At 52.1% G+C, this 25,433-nt stretch overlaps 1 protein-coding gene across 2 annotated transcripts in view; it reads right to left on the bottom strand.

The window, feature by feature from the left end:
• LOC137361965 (extracellular matrix protein A-like) overlaps nucleotides 1-25,433 on the bottom strand; it is a 213,690-nt gene that overhangs the window by 37,780 nt on the left and 150,477 nt on the right. For both annotated transcript variants that reach the window (XM_068026561.1, XM_068026562.1), the window contains exons 29-33: nucleotides 22,781-22,933; nucleotides 17,234-17,389; nucleotides 16,172-16,324; nucleotides 15,138-15,290; nucleotides 430-588 (exon numbers count right to left, since the gene is read on the bottom strand). In XM_068026561.1, coding sequence (XP_067882662.1) covers nucleotides 430-588; nucleotides 15,138-15,290; nucleotides 16,172-16,324; nucleotides 17,234-17,389; nucleotides 22,781-22,933 — 774 coding nt within the window. The remainder of the gene's footprint in view (nucleotides 1-429; nucleotides 589-15,137; nucleotides 15,291-16,171; nucleotides 16,325-17,233; nucleotides 17,390-22,780; nucleotides 22,934-25,433) is intronic.

Genomic DNA, 25,433 nt, shown 5'->3' with positions numbered 1-25,433 from the left:
CATCAAAGACTCCCCAGGACAGGTACAGTACGGGGGTTAGATACAGAGTAAAGCTCCCTCTACACTGTCCCCATCAAACACTCCCCAGGACAGGTACAGTACGGGGGGTTAGATACAGAGTAAAGCTCCCTCTACACTGTCCCCATCAAACACTCCCCAGGACAGGTACAGTACGGGGGGTTAGATACAGAGTAAAGCTCCCTCTACACTGTCCCCCATCAAACACTCCCCAGGACAGGTACAGTACGGGGGTTAGATACAGAGTAAAGCTCCCTCTACACTGTCCCCATCAAACACTCCCCAGGACAGGTACAGTACGGGGGTTAGATACAGAGTAAAGCTCCCTCTACACTGTCCCCATCAAACACTCCCCAGGACAGGTACAGCACACGGTTAGATACAGAGTATAGCTCAGACATTTCTACTCACCATCTCTGAATATCTTGAAGACACATCTGGCCCCACAGGGGGTTTGGCAACATGTCTGCCACCTGCCGCAGTCACGTTCACCCTCACATACTTTCCCCATGGTCGAATTGCAGACATAACTCAGTTTACTGGGGCTGGCACACTCCCCGGGTTTGTCACCTACAAAGTCAGAAATTGGATATAAGGCCCCATTTAGACAGGAGGGACAAGTGCAGTGGGTTCCTAGTGGGCATTCTCCCACTGCCTTCAGTCATTGTGAGTCACTGAGATCAATGGACCCACTCTGCTTTACTGAGGCATCCGTACCAGGCACATCCCAGTCTCCAATCCTCACTGTGACAGCAATTCTCTTTACACTGAGCCTCATTCACCATCACAGCGAGCTCACATCCCCATCACTACAAGCCCACCCTCTCACTCTGAGACCATTCCCATTACTACCAGTAATCCATCTCACTCTGAACCCATTCCCATTACTACCAGTCCCCCATCTCACTCCGAACCCATTCCCATTACTACCAGTCCCCTATCTCACTCCGAACCCATTCCCATTACTACCAGTCCTCCATCACACTCTGAGCCCATTCCCAGTACTACCAGTAATCCATCTCACTCCGAACCCATTCCCATTACTACCAGTCCCCTATCTCACTCTGAACCCATTCCCATTACTACCAGTCCCCTATCTCACTCTGAGCCCATTCCCAGTACTACCAGTAATCCATCTCACTCTGAGCCCATTCCCAGTACTACCAGTCCCCTATCTCACTCTGAACCCATTCCCATTACTACCAGTCCCCTATCTCACTCCGAACCCATTCCCAGTACTACCAGTAATCCATCTCACTCTGAGCCCATTCCCAGTACTACCAGTAATCCATCTCACTCTGAGCCCATTCCCAGTACTACCAGTCCCCTATCTCACTCTGAGCCCATTCCCAGTACTACCAGTCCTCCATCACACTCTGAGCCCATTCCCAGTACTACCAGTAATCCATCTCACTCCGAACCCATTCCCATTACTACCAGTCCCCTATCTCACTCTGAACCCATTCCCATTACTACCAGTCCCCTATCTCACTCTGAGCCCATTCCCAGTACTACCAGTAATCCATCTCACTCTGAGACCATTCCCATTACTACCAGTCCTCCATCTCACTCCGAACTCATTCCCATTACTACCAGTCCCCCATCTCACTCTGAACCCATTCCCATTACTACCAGTCCTCCATCTCACTCCGAACTCATTCCCATTACTACCAGTCCCCCATCTCACTCCGAACCCATTCCCATTACTACCAGTCCCCCATCTCACTCTGAACCCATTCCCATCACTACCAGTCCTCCATCTCACTCCGAACTCATTCCCATTACTACCAGTCCCCCATCTCACTCCGAACCCATTCCCATTACTACCAGTCCCCCATCTCACTCTGAACCCATTCCCATTACTACCAGTCCCCCATCTCACTCTGAACCCATTCCCATTACTACCAGTCCCCTATCTCACTCCGAACCCATTCCCATTACTACCAGTCCCCCATCTCACTCTGAACTCATTCCCATTACTACCAGTCCCCCATCTCACTCTGAACCCATTCCCATTACTACCAGTCCCCCATCTCACTCCGAACCCATTCCCATTACTACCAGTCCCCTATCTCACTCTGAACCCATTCCCATTACTACCAGTTCCCCATCTCACTCTGAACCCATTCCCATTACTACCAGTCCCCTATCTCACTCTGAACCCATTCCCATTACTACCAGTCCCCTATCTCACTCCGAACCCATTCCCATTACTACCAGTCCTCCATCTCACTCCGAACCCATTCCCATTACTACCAGTCCCCCATCTCACTCCGAACCCATTCCCATTACTACCAGTCCCCTATCTCACTCTGAACCCATTCCCATTACTACCAGTTCCCCATCTCACTCTGAACCCATTCCCATTACTACCAGTCCCCCATCTCACTCCGAACCCATTCCCATTACGACCAGTCCCCTATCTCACTCCGAACCCATTCCCATTACTACCAGTCCCCCATCTCACTCTGAACCCATTCCCATTACTACCAGTCCCCTATCTCACTCCGAACCCATTCCCATTACTACCAGTCCCCCATCTCACTCCGAACCCATTCCCATTACGACCAGTCCCCTATCTCACTCCGAACCCATTCCCATTACTACCAGTCCCCCATCTCACTCCGAACCCATTCCCATTACGACCAGTCCCCTATCTCACTCCGAACCCATTCCCATTACTACCAGTCCCCCATCTCACTCCGAACCCATTCCCATTACTACCAGTCCCCCATCTCACTCTGAACCCATTCCCATTACTACCAGTCCCCCATCTCACTCCGAACCCATTCCCATTACGACCAGTCCCCTATCTCACTCCGAACCCATTCCCATTACTACCAGTCCCCCATCTCACTCCGAACCCATTCCCATTACTACCAGTCCCCTATCTCACTCCGAACCCATTCCCATTACTACCAGTCCCCCATCTCACTCCGAACCAATTCCCATTACTACCAGTCCCCCATCTCACTCCGAACCCATTCCCATTACTACCAGTCCCCTATCTCACTCCGAACCCATTCCCATTACTACCAGTCCCCCATCTCACTCCGAACCCATTCCCATTACTACCAGTCCCCTATCTCACTCCGAACCCATTCCCATTACTACCAGTCCCCCATCTCACTCCGAACCAATTCCCATTACTACCAGTCCCCCATCTCACTCCGAACCCATTCCCATTACTACCAGTCCCCTATCTCACTCCGAACCCATTCCCATTACTACCAGTCCCCCATCTCACTCTGAACCCATTCCCATTACTACCAGTCCTCCATCTCACTCTGAACCCATTCCCATTACTACCAGTCCCCTATCTCACTCCGAACCCATTCCCATTACTACCAGTCCCCCATCTCACTCCGAACCAATTCCCATTACTACCAGTCCCCCATCTCACTCCGAACCCATTCCCATTACTACCAGTCCCCCATCTCACTCTGAACCCATTCCCATTACTACCAGTCCCCCATCTCACTCCGAACCAATTCCCATTACTACCAGTCCCCCATCTCACTCCGAACCCATTCCCATTACTACCAGTCCCCTATCTCACTCCGAACCCATTCCCATCACTATCAGTCCCCTATCTCACTCCGAACCCATTCCCATTACTATCAGTCCCCTATCTCACTCTGAACCCATTCCCATTACTATCAGTCCCCCATCTCACTCCGAACCCATTCCCATTACTACCAGTCCCCTATCTCACTCCGAACCCATTCCCATTACTACCAGTCCCCTATCTCACTCCGAACCCATTCCCATTACTACCAGTCCCCCATCTCACTCTGAACCCATTCCCATTACTACCAGTCCTCCATCTCACTCTGAACCCATTCCCATTACTACCAGTCCCCTATCTCACTCCGAACCCATTCCCATTACTACCAGTCCCCCATCTCACTCCGAACCCATTCCCATTACTACCAGTCCCCTATCTCACTCCGAACCCATTCCCATTACTACCAGTCCCCCATCTCACTCCGAACCAATTCCCATTACTACCAGTCCCCCATCTCACTCCGAACCCATTCCCATTACTACCAGTCCCCCATCTCACTCCGAACCCATTCCCATTACTACCAGTCCCCTATCTCACTCTGAACCCATTCCCATTACTACCAGTTCCCCATCTCACTCTGAACCCATTCCCATTACTACCAGTCCCCCATCTCACTCCGAACCCATTCCCATTACGACCAGTCCCCTATCTCACTCCGAACCCATTCCCATTACTACCAGTCCCCTATCTCACTCTGAACCCATTCCCATTACTACCAGTCCCCTATCTCACTCCGAACCCATTCCCATTACTACCAGTCCCCCATCTCACTCCGAACCCATTCCCATTACTACCAGTCCCCTATCTCACTCCGAACCCATTCCCATTACTACCAGTCCCCTATCTCACTCTGAACCCATTCCCATTACTACCAGTTCCCCATCTCACTCTGAACCCATTCCCATTACTACCAGTCCCCCATCTCACTCCGAACCCATTCCCATTACGACCAGTCCCCTATCTCACTCCGAACCCATTCCCATTACTACCAGTCCCCTATCTCACTCTGAGCCCATTCCCATTACTACCAGTCCCCCATCTCACTCCGAACCAATTCCCATTACGACCAGTCCCCTATCTCACTCCGAACCCATTCCCATCACTATCAGTCCCCTATCTCACTCCGAACCCATTCCCATTACTACCAGTCCCCCATCTCACTCTGAACCAATTCCCATTACGACCAGTCCCCTATCTCACTCCGAACCCATTCCCATCACTATCAGTCCCCTATCTCACTCCGAACCCATTCCCATTACTATCAGTCCCCTATCTCACTCTGAACCCATTCCCATTACTATCAGTCCCCCATCTCACTCCGAACCCATTCCCATTACTACCAGTCCCCTATCTCACTCCGAACCAATTCCCATTACTACCAGTCCTCCATCTCACTCCGAACCCATTCCCATTACTACCAGTCCCCTATCTCACTCTGAACCCATTCCCATTACTATCAGTCCCCCATCTCACTCCGAACCAATTCCCATTACTACCAGTCCTCCATCTCACTCCGAACCCATTCCCATTACTACCAGTCCCCTATCTCACTCTGAACCCATTCCCATTACTACCAGTCCTCCAGCTCACTCTGAACCCATTCCCATTACTACCAGTCCCCTATCTCACTCTGAACCCATTCCCATTACTACCAGTCCTCCATCTCACTCTGAACCCATTCCCATTACTACCAGTCCCCTATCTCACTCTGAACCCATTCCCATTACTACCAGTCCCCCATCTCACTCCGAACCCATTCCCATTACTACCAGTCCCCCATCTCACTCTGAACCAATTCCCATCACTACCAGTCCCCCATCTCACTCCGAACCCATTCCCATTACTACCAGTCCTCCATCTCACTCTGAACCCATTCCCATTACTACCAGTCCCCTATCTCACTCCGAACCAATTCCCATTACTACCAGTCCCCCATCTCACTCCGAACCCATTCCCATTACTACCAGTCCTCCATCTCACTCTGAACCCATTCCCATTACTACCAGTCCCCTATCTCACTCCGAACCAATTCCCATTACTACCAGTCCTCCATCTCACTCCGAACCCATTCCCATTACTACCAGTCCCCCATCTCACTCCGAACCCATTCCCATTACTACCAGTCCCCCATCTCACTCCGAACCCATTCCCATTACTACCAGTCCCCTATCTCACTCCGAACCCATTCCCATTACTACCAGTCCCCCATCTCACTCCGAACCCATTCCCATTACTACCAGTCCCCCATCTCACTCTGAACCAATTCCCATCACTACCAGTCCCCCATCTCACTCCGAACCCATTCCCATTACTACCAGTCCTCCATCTCACTCTGAACCCATTCCCATTACTACCAGTCCCCTATCTCACTCCGAACCCATTCCCATTACTACCAGTCCTCCATCTCACTCTGAACCCATTCCCATTACTACCAGTTCCCTATCTCACTCCGAACCCATTCCCATTACTACCAGTCCCCTATCTCACTCTGAACCCATTCCCATTACTATCAGTCCCCTATCTCACTCCGAACCCATTCCCATTACTACCAGTCCCCCATCTCACTCTGAACCAATTCCCATCACTACCAGTCCCCCATCTCACTCCGAACCCATTCCCATTACTACCAGTCCTCCATCTCACTCTGAACCCATTCCCATTACTACCAGTCCCCTATCTCACTCCGAACCAATTCCCATTACTACCAGTCCCCCATCTCACTCCGAACCCATTCCCATTACTACCAGTCCTCCATCTCACTCTGAACCCATTCCCATTACTACCAGTCCCCTATCTCACTCCGAACCAATTCCCATTACTACCAGTCCTCCATCTCACTCCGAACCCATTCCCATTACTACCAGTCCCCCATCTCACTCCGAACCCATTCCCATTACTACCAGTCCCCCATCTCACTCCGAACCCATTCCCATTACTACCAGTCCCCTATCTCACTCCGAACCCATTCCCATTACTACCAGTCCCCCATCTCACTCCGAACCCATTCCCATTACTACCAGTCCCCCATCTCACTCTGAACCAATTCCCATCACTACCAGTCCCCCATCTCACTCCGAACCCATTCCCATTACTACCAGTCCTCCATCTCACTCTGAACCCATTCCCATTACTACCAGTCCCCTATCTCACTCCGAACCAATTCCCATTACTACCAGTCCCCCATCTCACTCCGAACCCATTCCCATTACTACCAGTCCTCCATCTCACTCTGAACCCATTCCCATTACTACCAGTCCCCTATCTCACTCCGAACCCATTCCCATTACTACCAGTCCCCCATCTCACTCCGAACCCATTCCCATTACTACCAGTCCCCCATCTCACTCCGAACCCATTCCCATTACTACCAGTCCCCCATCTCACTCCGAACCCATTCCCATCACTACCAGTCCTCCATCTCACTCTGAACCCATTCCCATTACTACCAGTCCCCCATCTCACTCTGAACCCATTCCCATTACTATCAGTCCCCTATCTCACTCCGAACCCATTCCCATTACTACCAGTCCCCTATCTCACTCCGAACTCATTCCCATTACTACCAGTCCTCCATCTCACTCCGAACCCATTCCCATTACTATCAGTCCCCCATCTCACTCCGAACCCATTCCCATTACTACCAGTCCCCTATCTCACTCTGAACCCATTCCCATTACTACCAGTCCTCCATCTCACTCTGAACCCATTCCCATTACTACCAGTCCCCTATCTCACTCCGAACCCATTCCCATTACTACCAGTCCCCCATCTCACTCCGAACCCATTCCCATTACTACCAGTCCCCCATCTCACTCCGAACCCATTCCCATTACTACCAGTCCCCCATCTCACTCCGAACCCATTCCCATTACTACCAGTCCTCCATCTCACTCTGAACCCATTCCCATTACTACCAGTCCCCTATCTCACTCCGAACCCATTCCCATTACTACCAGTCCTCCATCTCACTCTGAACCCATTCCCATTACTACCAGTCCCCTATCTCACTCCGAACCCATTCCCATTACTATCAGTCCCCCATCTCACTCTGAACCCATTCCCATTACTACCAGTCCCCCATCTCACTCCGAACCCATTCCCATTACTACCAGTCCCCTATCTCACTCCGAACCCATTCCCATTACTACCAGTCCTCCATCTCACTCTGAACCCATTCCCATTACTACCAGTCCCCTATCTCACTCCGAACCCATTCCCATTACTATCAGTCCCCCATCTCACTCTGAACCCATTCCCATTACTACCAGTCCCCTATCTCACTCCGAACCCATTCCCATTACTATCAGTCCCCCATCTCACTCTGAACCCATTCCCATTACTACCAGTCCTCCATCTCACTCTGAACCCATTCCCATTACTACCAGTCCCCTATCTCACTCCGAACCCATTCCCATTACTACCAGTCCCCCATCTCACTCCGAACCCATTCCCATTACTACCAGTCCCCCATCTCACTCCGAACCCATTCCCATTACTACCAGTCCCCCATCTCACTCCGAACCCATTCCCATTACTATCAGTCCCCCATCTCACTCTGAACCCATTCCCATTACTACCAGTCCCCTATCTCACTCCGAACCCATTCCCATTACTACCAGTCCTCCATCTCACTCTGAACCCATTCCCATTACTACCAGTCCCCTATCTCACTCCGAACCCATTCCCATTACTATCAGTCCCCCATCTCACTCTGAACCCATTCCCATTACTACCAGTCCTCCATCTCACTCCGAACCCATTCCCATTACTACCAGTCCTCCATCTCACTCCGAACCCATTCCCATTACTACCAGTCCCCCATCTCACTCCGAACCCATTCCCATCACTACCAGTCCTCCATCTCACTCTGAACCCATTCCCATTACTACCAGTCCCCTATCTCACTCCGAACCCATTCCCATTACTATCAGTCCCCTATCTCACTCTGAACCCATTCCCATTACTACCAGTCCCCCATCTCACTCTGAACCCATTCCCATTACTATCAGTCCCCTATCTCACTCCGAACCCATTCCCATTACTACCAGTCCCCTATCTCACTCCGAACTCATTCCCATTACTACCAGTCCTCCATCTCACTCCGAACCCATTCCCATTACTATCAGTCCCCCATCTCACTCTGAACCCATTCCCATTACTACCAGTCCCCTATCTCACTCCGAACTCATTCCCATTACTACCAGTCCCCCATCTCACTCTGAACCCATTCCCATTACTATCAGTCCCCTATCTCACTCCGAACCCATTCCCATTACTACCAGTCCCCTATCTCACTCCGAACTCATTCCCATTACTACCAGTCCTCCATCTCACTCCGAACCCATTCCCATTACTATCAGTCCCCCATCTCACTCTGAACCCATTCCCATTACTACCAGTCCCCTATCTCACTCCGAACTCATTCCCATTACTACCAGTCCCCCATCTCACTCCGAACCCATTCCCATTACTACCAGTCCCCCATCTCACTCCGAACCCATTCCCATTACTACCAGTCCCCCATCTCACTCCGAACCCATTCCCATTACTACCAGTCCCCCATCTCACTCCGAACCCATTCCCATTACTACCAGTCCCCTATCTCACTCCGAACCCATTCCCATTACTACCAGTCCCCTATCTCACTCCGAACTCATTCCCATTACTACCAGTCCTCCATCTCACTCCGAACCCATTCCCATTACTATCAGTCCCCCATCTCACTCTGAACCCATTCCCATTACTATCAGTCCCCCATCTCACTCCGAACCCATTCCCATTACTACCAGTCCCCTATCTCACTCCGAACTCATTCCCATTACTACCAGTCCTCCATCTCACTCTGAACCCATTCCCATTACTATCAGTCCCCCATCTCACTCTGAACCCATTCCCATTACTACCAGTCCCCTATCTCACTCCGAACCCATTCCCATTACTACCAGTCCCCCATCTCACTCCGAACCCATTCCCATCACTACCAGTCCCCCATCTCACTCTGAACCCATTCCCATTACTACCAGTCCCCTATCTCACTCCGAACCCATTCCCATTACTACCAGTCCTCCATCTCACTCCGAACCCATTCCCATTACTACCAGTCCCCTATCTCACTCCGAACCCATTCCCATTACTACCAGTCCTCCATCTCACTCCGAACCCATTCCCATTACTACCAGTCCTCCATCTCACTCTGAACCCATTCCCATTACTATCAGTCCCCTATCTCACTCCGAACTCATTCCCATTACTACCAGTCCTCCATCTCACTCCGAACCCATTCCCATTACTACCAGTCCTCCATCTCACTCCGAACCCATTCCCATTACTACCAGTCCCCTATCTCACTCCGAACCCATTCCCATTACTACCAGTCCCCCATCTCACTCCGAACCCATTCCCATTACTACCAGTCCCCTATCTCACTCCGAACCCATTCCCATCACTACCAGTCCTCCATCTCACTCTGAACCAATTCCCATTACTACCAGTCCCCTATCTCACTCCGAACCCATTCCCATCACTACCAGTCCTCCATCTCACTCTGAACCAATTCCCATTACTACCAGTCCCCCATCTCACTCTGAACCCATTCCCATTACTACCAGTCCCCTATCTCACTCCGAACCCATTCCCATTACTACCAGTCCCCTATCTCACTCCGAACCAATTCCCATTACTACCAGTCCTCCATCTCACTCCGAACCCATTCCCATTACTACCAGTCCCCTATCTCACTCCGAACCCATTCCCATTACTACCAGTCCTCCATCTCCCTCCGAACCAATTCCCATCACTACCAGTCCCCCATCTCACTCTGAACCCATTCCCATTACTACCAGTCCCCTATCTCACTCCGAACCCATTCCCATTACTACCAGTCCCCCATCTCACTCCAAACCAATTCCCATTACCACCAGTCCCCTATCTCACTCCGAACCCATTCCCATTACTACCAGTCCCCCATCTCACTCCGACCCATTCCCATTACTACCAGTCCCCCATCTCACTCCGAACCCATTCCCATTACTACCAGTCCTCCATCTCACTCCGACCCATTCCCATTACTACCAGTCCCCTATCTCACTCTGAACCCATTCCCATTACTACCAGTCCCCCATCTCACTCCAAACCAATTCCCATTACCACCAGTAATCCATCTCACTCCGAGTCCACCCTCTCACTCTGACCCCACTCCCATCACTACCAGCCCACCCTCTCACTCCGAGCCCACCCTCTCACTCTGACCCCAAACACATCACTCCCAGCCCACCCTCTCACTCTGACCCCACTCCCATCACTACCAGCCCACCCTCTCACTCTGACCCCACTCCCATCACTACCAGCCCACCCTCTCACTCCAAGCCCACCCTCTCACTCTGACCCCACTCCCATCACTCCCAGCCTCCCCCTCACTCCAAGCCCATCCTCACACTCTGACCCCACTCCTATCACTACCAGCCCAGCTTCACACTCCGAGCCCATCAACTCACTCTGACCCCACTCCTATCACCAGCAGCCCACCCTCTCACTCCGAGCCCATCCTCTCACTCTGACCCCACTCCCATCACTACCTGCCCCTCCTCTCACTCCAAGCCCACCCTCTCTCTCTGACCCCACTCCCATCACCACCAGCCCACCCTCTCACTCCGAGCCCACCATCTCCCTCTGACCCCACTCCCATCACTCCCAGCCCACCCTCTCACTCTGACCCCACTCCCATCACTCCCAGCCCACCCTCTCATTCTGACCCCACTCCCATCACTACCAGCCCACCCTCTCACTCCGAGCCCACCCTCTCACTCTGACCCCACTCCCATCACTACCAGCCCACCCTCTCACTCCGAGCCCACCCTCTCACTCTGACCCCACTCCCATCACGCCCAGCCCACCCTCTCATTCTGACCCCACTCCCATCACTACCAGCCCACCCTCTCACTCCGACCCCATCCTCTCACTCCGAGCCCATTCTCCATCACTCCAAGCCCACCCTCTCATTCTGACCCCACTCCCATCACTACCAGCCCATCCTCTCACTCCGAGCCCATTCTCCATCACTCCCAGCCCGCCCTCTCATTCTGACCCAACTCCCATCACTACCAGCCCACCCTCTTACTCCGACCCCATCCTCTCACTCCGAGCCCACCCTCTCACTCTGACCCCACTCCTATCACTACCAGCCCACCCTCTCACTCTGACCCCACTCCCATCACTACCAGCCCACCCTCTCACTCCGAACCCACCCTCTCACTCTGACCCCACTCCCATCACTACCAGCCCACCCTCTCACTCTGAGCCCACCCTCTCACTCCGAGTCCATTCTCCATCACTACCAGCCCATCCTCTCACTCTGAGCCCACACTCTCACTCCGAGCCCATTCTCCATCACTCCAAGCCCACCCTCTCACTCTGAGCCCATTCTCCCTCATTAGCAGCCCACCCTCTCACTCCAATGATGCCCTCTCACTCCAAGCCCACCCTCTCACTCCGAGTCCACCCTCTCACTCCGAGCACATTCTCCATCATTACCAGCCTACCCTCTCACTCCAATGACGCCCTCTCACTCCGAGCCCATCCTCTCACTCTGACCCCTCTCCCATCATGCCAGCTCACCCTCTCACTCCAAGCCCACCCTCACAACTCCAAGCCCACCCTCTCACTCCAAGCCCACCCTCTCACTCCAAGCCCACCCTCACAACTCCAAGCCCACCCTCACACTCCAAGCCCACCCTCACAACTCCAAGCCCAGCCTCACAACTCCAAGCCCACCCTCTCACTCCCAGCCCACCCTCACACTCCAAGCCCACCCTCTCACTCCAAGCCCACCCTCACAACTCCAAGCCCACCCTCTCACTCCAAGCCCACCCTCACACTCCAAGCCCACCCTCTCACTCCAATCCCACCCTCTCACTCCAATCCCACCCTCACACTCCAAGCCCACCCTCACACTCCAAGCCCACCCTCACACTCCAAGCCCACCCTCACAACTCCAAGCCCACCCTCTCACTCCAAGCCCACCCTCACAACTCCAAGCCCACCCTCTCACTCCAAGCCCACCCTCACACTCCAAGCCAACCCTCTCACTCCAATCCCACCCTCACACTCCAAGCCCACCCTCACACTCCAAGCCCACCCTCACAACTCCAAGCCCACCCTCTCACTCCGAGCCCACCCTCTCACTCTGACCCCACTCCCATCACGCCCAGCCCACCCTCTCATTCTGACCCCACTCCCATCACTACCAGCCCACCCTCTCACTCCGACCCCATCCTCTCACTCCGAGCCCATTCTCCATCACTCCAAGCCCACCCTCTCATTCTGACCCCACTCCCATCACTACCAGCCCATCCTCTCACTCCGAGCCCATTCTCCATCACTCCCAGCCCGCCCTCTCATTCTGACCCAACTCCCATCACTACCAGCCCACCCTCTTACTCCGACCCCATCCTCTCACTCCGAGCCCACCCTCTCACTCTGACCCCACTCCTATCACTACCAGCCCACCCTCTCACTCTGAACCCACCCTCTCACTCTGACCCCACTCCCATCACTACCAGCCCACCCTCTCACTCCGAACCCACCCTCTCACTCTGACCCCACTCCCATCACTACCAGCCCACCCTCTCACTCTGAGCCCACCCTCTCACTCCGAGTCCATTCTCCATCACTACCAGCCCATCCTCTCACTCTGAGCCCACACTCTCACTCCGAGCCCATTCTCCATCACTCCAAGCCCACCCTCTCACTCTGAGCCCATTCTCCCTCATTAGCCTGCCCACCCTCTCACTCCGAGTCCACCCTCTCACTCCGAGCACATTCTCCATCATTACCAGCCCACCCTCTCACTCCAATGACGCCCTCTCACTCCGAGCCCATCCTCTTACTCTGACCCCTCTCCCATCATGCCAGCCCACCCTCTCACTCCAAGCCCACCCTCACAACTCCAAGCCCACCCTCTCACTCCAAGCCCACCCTCTCACTCCAAGCCCACCCTCACAACTCCAAGCCCACCCTCACACTCCAAGCCCACCCTCACAACTCCAAGCCCACCCTCACAACTCCAAGCCCAGCCTCACAACTCCAAGCCCACCCTCTCACTCCAAGCCCACCCTCTCACTCCAAGCCCACCCTCACAACATCCAAGCCCACCCTCTCACTCCAAGCCCACCCTCACACTCCAAGCCCACCCTCTCACTCCAATCCCACCCTCACACTCCAAGCCCACCCTCACACTCCAAGCCCACCCTCACAACTCCAAGCCCACCCTCACACTCCAAGCCCATCCTCACACTCCAAGCCCACCCTCACAACTCCAAGCCCACCCTCTCACTCCAAGCCCACCCTCACACTCCAAGCCCACCCTCTCACTCCAAGCCCACCCACTCACTCCGAGTTCTCCCTCTCACTCCGAGCACATTATCCATCATTACCAGCCCACCCTCTCACTCCAATGATGCCCTCTCACTCCGAGCCCATCCTCTCACTCTGACCCCTCTCCCATCATGCCAGCCCACCCTCTCACTCCAAGCCCACCCTCTCACTCCAAGCCCACCCTCACAACATCCAAGCCCACCCTCACAACATCCAAGCCCACCCTCACACTCCAAGCCCACCCTCTCACTCCAATCCCACCCTCACACTCCAAGCCCACCCTCACACTCCAAGCCCACCCTCACAACTCCAAGCCCACCCTCACACTCCAAGCCCACCCTCACAACTCCAAGCCCACCCTCTCACTCCAAGCCCACCCTCACACTCCAAGCCCACCCTCTCACTCCAAGCCCACCCTCTCACTCCGAGTTCTCCCTCTCACTCCGAGCACATTATCCATCATTACCAGCCCACCCTCTCACTCCAATGACGCCCTCTCACTCCGAGCCCATCCTCTCACTCTGACCCCTCTCCCATCATGCCAGCCCACCCTCTCACTCCAAGCCCACCCTCACAACTCCAAGCCCACCCTCTCACTCCAAGCCCACCCTCTCACTCCAAGCCCACCCTCACAACTCCAAGCCCACCCTCACACTCCAAGCCCACCCTCACAACTCCAAGCCCACCCTCACAACTCCAAGCCCAGCCTCACAACTCCAAGCCCACCCTCTCACTCCAAGCCCACCCTCTCACTCCAAGCCCACCCTCACAACATCCAAGCCCACCCTCTCACTCCAAGCCCACCCTCACACTCCAAGCCCACCCTCTCACTCCAATCCCACCCTCACACTCCAAGCCCACCCTCACACTCCAAGCCCATCCTCACAACTCCAAGCCCACCCTCACAACTCCAAGCCCACCCTCACAACTCCAAGCCCACCCTCACACTCCAAGCCCACCCTCACAACTCCAAGCCCACCCTCTCACTCCAAGCCCACCCTCTCACTCCAAGCCCACCCTCACAACTCCAAGCCCACCCTCTCACTCCAAGCCCACACTCTCACTCCGAGCCCATTCCCCATCACTACCAGCCCACCCTCTGATGTCTATCATACTCTGACCATTGCAGCCCGAATACCCCAGTTTATTGCTGTTGTACCTCTCACAGATTGGTGCTCACCTTGTGTGAATGAATGGACACATTTCTTGCCACACCCAATGTCACAGCACTGTTTATGGGCACTGCAATCATCATCATCCTCACAAGACTTAATGTAGGTTTTCTTGCACAGTTGAGTTACTTTGGAAACTTCCGGGCATTTCTTTGGTTTAACTGAATAAAAGAGAATTTAAAATTAGTCAAATGGCTAAGGAGGCAAAGTCGTAGAACCTCAAAGACAGAGTAAAGCTCCCTCTCCACTGTCCCGATCAAACACTCCCATGGCAGGTACAGCACAGAGTTGGCTGTTGCTTGATTGGGGGTGCTGAGCGCTGATTGCAGCAATGAGCCTCAGCTGGCAGTGCTGGTGGCAGTTGAAGTTTGCAGAGGTGGAGAGAGGAGCTACATTGAGCAGAGGGAGAGCAGTTACAAACAAGCAGAGGGAAAGCTTGAACAACAAACACCTTTCCATTGAAGAAACAGACTTTTGTTGGAAGCGAGGTGAGTGCTGGACACCTGACATTTGCTTTGTTTCGGACTGTTGGGGGAGGAACAAGTGGCTGGGACAACAAGGGGTGAGGCTGCCAATTCTGTAGGGATCTGTGCTGATCCTGGGCTAGGCCAAGGTGGCAATTCACAGGTCCAGGCTGCGGGCCGTCGGGGAGCGGCGGGAGGGGGAGGTTCCACCCGCCCTGATTGCCTATCCCTTTTCCGAGGTTACGTTCGCGCCCGGGTGTCCCTGGAGAAGGAGCACGCGGTGTCCGCCTGTATGCTTGAGGCCTTCCGCGACCGGTGGGCACCGTAGAGGCTGAGTGCATCATCGATGCTGAGAATGGCATTTTAATTTGAGTTTTTGTTTTATTTATCTGTTTTGAATAAAGTTATTTGTTGAAAATGCTTATAGAGGGGGCTGGGGGAATAAAGGAAATAAAAACGGGGTTGGATACAGAGTAAAGCTTGCCATGCACTGTCACATTTAACTTGTGCCCTTGCTCATGGGTGTATGACGGACTTTCTGATGAGGCTGTGTCTGCTGGACTGTAGTTGATGCTCACACTTGCTGAAAAATGACGGGACACATTTCTTCCCGCAGGTGGTTTTACAGCACGTTTGCCAGATGTCACATTCAGTGTCGTGCCTGCAATCATCACCCATTTTCATGTCGCACATCATCGTGAGTCTGCTGTGGAGTGGGCATGTTCCGTTCCCTGAAAGATAATTGAAGGTTAGGTTCACACAACAATCCCCCACATTAGTGCAGGCAGCTGGACCCACACTCTCCCAAGTACCAAGCTGCTGGCAACTGCTGCCAGTTCTCGAGGTTTGACTATCCTCACCCCAGGGGCCAGACATGGAGTGTTGGCAAGATGACTGACTGTGGGAGGCTGAATTCTCATTCCATGTGCTCTCCCCTAACCCAGGGGTCACTGGACGGGGATCAGGAGCAGGAACCCCGGCTGATTCACCCCCTCCTCCCTAACCCAGGGGTCACTGGACAGGGATCAGGAGCAGGAACCCGGGCTGATTCACCCCCCTCCCTAACCCAGGGGTCACTGGACAGGGATCAGGAGCAGGAACCCGGGCTGATTCACCCCCCCACCTCTCCCTAACCTAGGGGTCACTGGACAGGGATCAGGAGCAGGAACCCGGGCTGATTCACCCCCTCCCTCCCTAACCCAGGGGTCACTGGACAGGGATCAGGAGCAGGAACCCGGGCTGATTCACCCCCCTCCCTAACCCAGGGATCACTGGACAGGGATCAGGAGCAGGAACCCGGGCTGATTCACCCCCTCCTCCCTCCCTAACCCAGGGGTCACTGGACAGGGATCAGGAGCAGGAACCCGGGCTGATTCACCCCCCTCCCTAACCCAGGGATCACTGGACAGGGATCAGGAGCAGGAAAACGGGCTGATTTACCCCCTCCTCCCTCCCTAACCCAGGGGTCACTGGACAGGGATCAGGAGCAGGAACCCCGGCTGATTCACCCCCCTCCCTAACCCAGGGCTCACTGGACAGGGATCAGGAGCAGGAACCCGGGCTCATTCACCCCCCTCCTCCCTAACCCAGGGCTCACTGGACAGGGATCAGTATCCAGTCAGTGGGAATGTTTTCCTCACCTTTGCTGAACATCTTGGGGATACATTTCTTGCCACATCCAGCATCACAACAAGTGTGGTAAGCGTCGCAGTCCTTGTTCCCGTCACATGATTCTCCTGTGGTGATATGGCAGAACATGGAAAGTCTGTTCTCAGAGGCGCACTGGTCCCCTGATTCTGGAGAGGAAAGGCGGAATTCATATTTATATTGTGTCATTCATCACATCAAGACGTCTCGATGCACTCTACTGCCAATGATATACTTTATTTGGAATCACAGAATAGAACCATAGAAAGTTTAAGGCACAGAATGAGGCCATTTGGCCCATCCTGTCTGTGCCGGCCGATAAACGATCCACCTATTCTCATCCCACCTTCCAGCATTTGGTCTGCAGCTCTGCGGAATACGACACTCGAGGTGCCTATCCAGACTCCTCGTGAATGAGTCGACTGGCAGTGCAGTCACTGTCGCAATCTCGAAAACGTAGCAGCCAATTCACACACAGCAAGATCCCGCAATCAGCCCTTGGAGGTGAAGGCCCCGACTTGGTTTGAATCACAGAATGTTTTGAGCGCAGAACGAGGCCATTCGGCCGGTCGAGTTCATGCAGGCTCCCCGCAAGGGCAATTTAGCTCATTTCTTCTCATAGCTCAGCAAATCTTTTTTCCCGGTTTTGAGTTTTTATCGAATTCCCTTTTGAAAGCCACAGTTGAATCTGTCTCCACCGCCCATTCAGGCAGCACATTCTAGGTCGTAAAACTGACTGTGTATAAAAAATGTTTCTGACGCTGCCTCTGGATGTTTTGCTCATCACCTTAAATCAATGTCCTTTGGTTCTTGATCATTCTGCCAATGGGAACAGTTTCTCTCTATCTACTCTGTCTCGGCCCCTCATGATTTTGAACACTTCTATCAAATATCCTCTCAACCTTCTCCTCAAAAATAATTAGCCCAGCTTCAGGAATCTGACCCAGACCCCATCGTCTATCAATGGTCCCACCATTAGACACCATTCATGGTGAAGAGTAACCAGGGGTCTGATCACAGAACTGTTCCAACACAGAAGGAGGCCATTCGGCCCATCGTGTCAGTACGGGCTCTCCGAGTCAGCAATTCACTTTGTGCCATTTCCCTGCCTTTTCTGTCATTCATTCATGGGATGTGGGTGTCACTGGCCAGGCCAGCATTTATTGCCAATCCCTAATTGCCCTTGAGAAGGAGGTGGTGAGCTGCCTTCTTGAACCACTGCAGTCCATGTGGGGTAGGTACACCCACAGTGCTGTTAGGAAGGGAGTTCCAGGATTTTGACCCAGTGACAGTGAAGGAACGGTGATATAGTTCCGAGTCCGGATGGTGTGTGACTCAGAGGGGAACTTGCAGGTGGTGGTGTTCCCATGCGTCTGCTGCTCTTGTCCTTCTAGTTGGTAGAGGTCGTGGGTTTGGAAGGTGCTGTCGAAGGAGCCTTGGTGCGTTGCTGCAGTGCATCTTGTAGATGGTACACACTGCTGCCACTGTGTGTCGGTGGTGGAGGGAGTGAATGTTTGTGGATGGTGTGCCGATCAAGCGGGCTGCTTTGTCCTGGATGGTGTCGAGCTTCTTGAGTGTTGTTGGAGCTGCACACATCCAGGCAAGTGGAGAGTATTCCATCACACTCCTGACTTGTGCCTTGTAGATGGTGGACAGGCTTTGGGGAGTCAGGAGGTGAGTTACTCGCCTCAGGATTCCTAGCCTCTGACCTGCTCTTGTAGCCACAGTATTTATGTGGCTACTCCAGTTCAGTTTCTGGTCAATGGTAGCCCCTAGGATGTTGATAGTGGGGGATTCAGCGATGGTAATGCCGTTGAATGTCAAGGGGAGATGGTTAGATTCTCTCTTGTTGGAGATGGTCATTGCCTGGCACTTGTGTGGCGCGAATGTTACTTGCCACTTATCAGCCCAAGCCTGGATATTGTCCAGGTCTTGCTGCATTTCTACACGGACTGCTTCAGTATCTGAGGAGTCACGAATGGTGCTGAACATTGTGCAATCATCAGCGAACATCCCCACTTCTGACCTTATGATTGAAGGAAGGTCATTGATGAAGCAGCTGAAGATGGTTGGGCCTCGGACTCTACCCTGAGGAACTCCTGCAGTGATGTCCTGGAGCTCAGACGATTGACCTCCAACAACCACAACCATCTTCCTTTGTGCTAGGTATGACTCCAGCCAGCGGAGTGTTTTTCCCCTGATTCCCATTGACTTCAGTTTTGCTCGGGCTCCTTGATGCCATACTCGGTCAAATACTGTCTTGATGTCAAGGGCAGTCACTCTCACCTCTCTACCTGTAATCCTGTAATATATCAGTTAATTACCTTTTGAATGCCTTGACTGAACTTGCCTCCACCATACTCTTATGCAGTGCATTCCGGATCCTAACCACTCACGTGAAAAAGTTTCTCTCAGGTCATTTTTGCTTCTTTTGTCAAATACTGTAAATCTGTTCCTTCTCCTTCTCGATCCTTTCACGAGTGGGAACAGTTTTTCCCTATCCATTCATGACCCCTCATGATTTTGAATATCTCTGTCAGATCTCTCAGCTTTCTCTTCTCCAAGGAAAACAGCCCCAACTGCTCCAATCTGCCTTTGTAACTGAAGTTCTCTATTTATTTATTTTATTTAGAGATACAGCACTGAAACAGGCCCTTCGGCCCACCGAGTCTGTGCCGACCAACAACCACCCATTTATACTAACCCTACAGTAATCCCATATTCCCTACCATCTACCTACGCTAGGGGCAATTTACAATGGCCAATTTACCTATTAACCTGCAAGTCTTTGGCTGTGGGAGGAAACCGGAGCACCCGGCGAAAACCCACGCGGTCACAGGGAGAACTTGCAAACTCCGCACAGGCAGTACCCAGAATCGAACCCAGGTCCCTGGAGCTGTGAGGCTGCGGTGCTAACCACTGCGCCACTGTGCTGCCCTATTGCTAGAACCATTTTCATGAATCTTTTCTGCATTCTCTCCAATGTCTTCACATCTTTCCTCAAATGTGGCATCCAGAACAGGACGCAAAACTCCAGTTGAGGCCGAACCTTAACCTCTCTCTCAACCTCTCCTCCCACCTTCAATGACTTATACACATATACACCCAGGTCTCTCTGCTCCTTTAGAATTGTACCCTTTATTTTATATTGTCTCGCCACGTTCTTCCGACCAAAATGAATCACTTCACATTTCTCTGCATTGAACTTCATCTGCCACCTGTCTGCCCATTCCACCAACTTGTCTACGTCCTTTTGAAGTTCTACATTATCTTCCTCACAGTTCACAATGCTTCCAAGTTTCGGATCATCTGCAAACTTTGAAATTGTGCCCTGTACACCAAGGTCATCAATAGATATCAGGAAAAGCAAGGGTCCCAATACTGACCCATGGGGAACTCCACTACAAACCTTTCTCCAGCCTGGAAAACATCCATTAACTATTACTCTTTGTTTCCTGTCACTCAGCCAATCCTGTACCGTCCCTTTTATTCCATGAACTATAACTTTGCTGATAAGTCTGTTGTGTGACACTGTATCAAATGCTTTTTGAAAGTCCACGTACACCACATCAACAGCATTGCCCTCATCAACCCTCATCTGTTATCACTTCAAAAATCAGTTCAACACTTCTATGCTGGCTTTCCTTAATTAACCAGCAATTGTCCAAGTGAATATTAATTTTGTTCCAAATTAGTTTTTCTAGAAGTTAAACGGACTGTCCTGTAGTTGCTGGGTTTATCTTTCCAGCCTTAGTTGAACAAGGGTGTAACATTTACAAATCTCCAGTCCTCTGCCACCAATCCTGAGTCTATGAAAGACTGAAAAATTATGGCCAGTGTCTCTGCAATTTCTACTCTCATTTCCCTCAGTATCCTTGGGTACATTATATCAGCCCTGGTCCCTTATCAACTTTAAGCATAGACAGACGATCTAGTACCTCCTCCTTTTCAATTTTAAACCCTTCTAGTGTTTTAACTACCTCCTCTTTCACCATGACCTGAGTTGCATCCTCTTCCTTGGTAAAGAGAGATGCAAAGTATTTACTTAATGTCTCAGCTATTCCCCCTGCCTCCATGTGTAAGTCCCCTTTTTGGTCCCTAATCAGCCCCACTCCTCCTTATACCACCCATTTAATATTTATATGCCTACAGAAGATTTTGAGATTCCCTTTCATGTTAGCTGCCAGTCTCTTTTCACACTCTCTCTTTGCTTCTCTTATTTGCTTTTTCACTGCCCCTCTGAACCTTCGATATTCAGCCTGCTTCTCTCTTGTATTATCTACCTGGCATGTGTCATCAGCACATTTCTTCTTCTTTATCCTGCCAACATTTGATACCAATTTATCTGGCACAGATCCATTCTTACCCCATTGAGGTTTGCTTTCCCCCAGTTAATTATTCTTACTTGGCCTTTTCCATAGCCAGCCTAAACCTTATCATACAATAATCACTGTCCCCTGTCTTCCTGACAGTTTATTTAGGAACTTAATAAAAGTATATGCTGGGCAGACAAAGGCAGAGCCAGAGAGAGAGAGACAGAGATACCATCTGCTTCAGCGTACAAAGAAAGACAATACCTAAGAACACCATCTTTAAACTATAATTAGGCAGTGACTGAAATAGGCCTGGAACTGAGACATTGGACAAGACTTTTTGACACTGACCGTGACTGAGATACAACAAAAAGTCTGCAACAATGCACTCGCCCCCACCCCCACCCTCCCCCCGAAACTTTCCAAGTTTTGTCTTCAATGAACAAGGAAAAGGGAAAAAACAGGCCTGCACCGTTTTTAAATCTTCACCCCGGGGATCAACACCAGGTTTACACTGAACTATTTTAAAAACCATCATAACTCAATGCATGTTATCTTTTAATCTTTATCTTCTCTTCTGTGTGTGTGTATATATAAAGGGAACTTTAAAAATCTCTGCTTTACTTCAATAACAGTTAAGACTTGTTCAATAAGGAAACCTGGTTAGCGTGTTCTATTCTCGGAAAATTAGAATATATGATTGACTGTGTTAGTAAGTGGGAAAATTTTAAATATATATGTTGTGACCTGTCGAGAAGTGAGACTAGAATAAAGAGTACACTCCCCCCGCCTCGGTCTTAACAAGGTGTGTGCATCATTGTGCATGAGAGAGTGGGTGAAGTTGTGAATATTTTCGGGTGTTGTTTAAGGAACGTTTATCTTTCTTTAAACTGATGAGGCAACCTCTTTGTCCTTAAAAGAGGGGATCAAGCGGGGGAGTGGGTCTGACCGGACTGCCGCGCGGGAAGCCAGCTTAGACACGATGGAACGAATGGCCACCTGCTGTGCTATAAATGACTCTATGTATCACTACTGCCCCCACCCCAATCCACCAGCCGGTCCTCTTGAAGTCTATCCCCATCCTCTTTATCAACCAGATTACCCTCATCCAGCGTCTACGCACTGCGGCTTACAAATCCCCCCCATTTCTTCTCCGCTACCCCAACTGGTGGAGCTCCTGTTCCCAGTTCCAGGTGGTGACTCTCTGTCTCTTGCATGCGCTCTTACTTTTTGCAATGCACTCTGGCACACATCTAGGCCCACACTCAGTGTTGCAGCACGATGCCCAGTCGCCACAGGAGTCATCCGTACAGGGAGCTGTGAAGTTCATCATGCAAACATAATGCACTCTGGATGGGTCAGGACATGTCTTTCCAAGGCCTGTAAGGAAGACAGAGTTTGAGGTCATTCAGCATTTCTCCTGAACATTCATTACTGCATATCCCACATCAACAGAACTGGGTAGATACAGAGTAAAGTTCCCTCTACATTGTCCCCATCAAACACTCCCAGGACAGGTACAGTACGGGGGGTTAGATACAGAGTAAAGCTCCCTCTACACTGTCCCCCATCAAACACTCCCCAGGACAGGTACAGCACGGGGGGTTAGATACAGAGTAAAGCTCCCTCTACACTGTCCCCCATCAAACACTCCCAGGACTGGTACAGCACGGGGGTTAGATACAGAGTAAAGCTCCCTCTACACTGTCCCCATCAATCACTCCCCAGGACAGGTACAGTATGGGGGGGGTTAGATACAGAGTAAAGCTCCCTCTACACTGTCCCCCATCAAACACTCCCCAGGACAGGTACAGTACGGGGGTTAGATACAGAGTAAAGCTCCCTCTACACTGTCCTCCATCAAACACTCCCCAGGACAGGTACAGTATGGGGGGGATTAGATACAGAGTAAAGCTCCCTCCACACTGTCTCCATCAAACACTCCCCAGGACAGGTACAGCACGGGGGGGTTAGATACAGAGTAAAGCTCCCTCCACACTGTCTCCATCAAAGACTCCCCAGGACAGGTACAGCACGGGGGGTTAGATACAGAGTAAAGCTCCCTCTACACTGTCCCCCATCAAACACTCCCAGGACAGGTGCAGTACGGGGGGTTAGATACAGAGTAAAGCTCCCTCTACACTGTCCCCCATCAAACACTCCCCAGGACAGGTACACTACGGGGGGTTAGATACAGAGTAAAGCTCCCTCTACACTGTCCCCCATCAAACACTCCCCAGGACAGGTACAGCACGGGGGGTTAAATGCAGAGTAAAGCTCCCTCTGCACTGTCCCCCATCAAACACTCCCAGTACAGGTACAGCAGGGGTTGGCTGCTCTCTGATTAGGAATGCTGAGTGCTGAGTGCAGCAACCAGGTGCAGCTGACAGTGCTGCAGTCAGTTGCTGGAGGTGTTGCAGCTTTTGCTGCAGTGGAGGAAAAGACTTTGGAATAAGGATGTATTTCGAGGCGGGTGTCGGGCACCAGACTTGAATTTGATTTGGAATGTTGGGAGAGGTGAGAGAGGCCGGAAGAACAAGGGCTGGGTGCTGTATAATTCTACAGGGAGTTCTGCAGTTGCACTAAACATACAAGGAAGCTCCGTCCCCACCCCAATTGCCCAGCCTGGGTCAGCTGGAACTGCATGGCTGAGAACAAAGCAGAAGACAGATAGTATCTGGGTGAAGACACCTCTGCCCAACCGGAAGACTAGAAGAGCTGGTGAAGGATGTTTGATTGAACTGTTGTTTCTCATACCACCTCAGTGAAATAAATCATCATTCCCGGTCTCCCATTTCCTCTTCAGCATACCCTTTGCCTCTCCCTTACCTTATTTATTTATTTATCCTTGCTTTATTTCAAATCTGTAGGCCTACAATTGGGGTGGGGTTTCACTCTTGACCCATGGCGAGTTCATCTGTGCCGGTGGTGGGGCCCTCTAACACCTCTGCGGCTGCCCGTGTGGGCCCATCACCGTTCATGCTGATCACTTCTAGACATGGGCTGAAGAGCTATCCCCACCCCAACATGTCGATTGAGGTTTGCATAACGGCAATGGCCGAGGTTGTCGGCCCCTCGGGCACTGTGGCAACCTTGAAGATGTATGGGAAGGCTGTGTTTTTCCTGAAGACTGAGCGGGCCGTGTCCCTGGCCCTGAGGAAGGGGCTCACTGTGGGGGGGACCTTCCTGCCGGTGGACCCTCTGGGGACCACTGTACAGCTGATACTGTTGTCTAACATTGCACCCTTCATTCCCAGTGAGCTCCACCTCCCCCACCTGCACCTTCTGGGGGAGGTGAAGTCGGGGATCACCCCAATCCCGCTCGGTCTTCAGTAAAACAGCCTCCGGCATGTGTACTCCTTCTGCCGCCATCTATTTATGTGGCTTGCATGGGAGGAGTTCACGGATGGCCAATTTAATGTGGAGTTCCAGGGAACAGCCTACCACGTCTTCTGGACCTCGGACGGGGGTGGGGCATATTCCTAAGAACTGCCCCAACCTCCCAGCTACTAACTCTACCGCGGCGGCCCAGGGTGGCGCCACTGCACCTCCTCCCACTCCCCCTACATCTACAGACATTGCTCAGTTGGTTCCGGAGGCTGTGGAAGGAAGGCGCGGAGCAAAAATAAACACCGAGAGGCGCGTCCCCTGGACCGGACGCAACCCGAGCCTGAGCTCAGCCCAAGGCCCGATCTCGGGGAGCACACCTGCCCCAGGGCTGGGCTCAGGCCCGGAGTAACTAAAAAACAAGGAGAGTGTGGAGGCGGAGGCCTCTGATGACATGGAGGTCTCTGAACCTCCGTGCCCCAGTTGGAAAAAGAGGAGAAGGCACCCCTCCACAGAAGTAACACAGGGCCCTGAGGTGCGGGGGCCATCTGTT

This window comes from Heterodontus francisci, unplaced genomic scaffold (assembly GCF_036365525.1).
Source record: "Heterodontus francisci isolate sHetFra1 unplaced genomic scaffold, sHetFra1.hap1 HAP1_SCAFFOLD_323, whole genome shotgun sequence".
NCBI lineage: Eukaryota > Metazoa > Chordata > Chondrichthyes > Heterodontiformes > Heterodontidae > Heterodontus > Heterodontus francisci.
The sequence above is the reverse complement of the archived record's forward strand: the minus strand, read 5'-3'. Positions and strand labels throughout refer to the sequence as shown.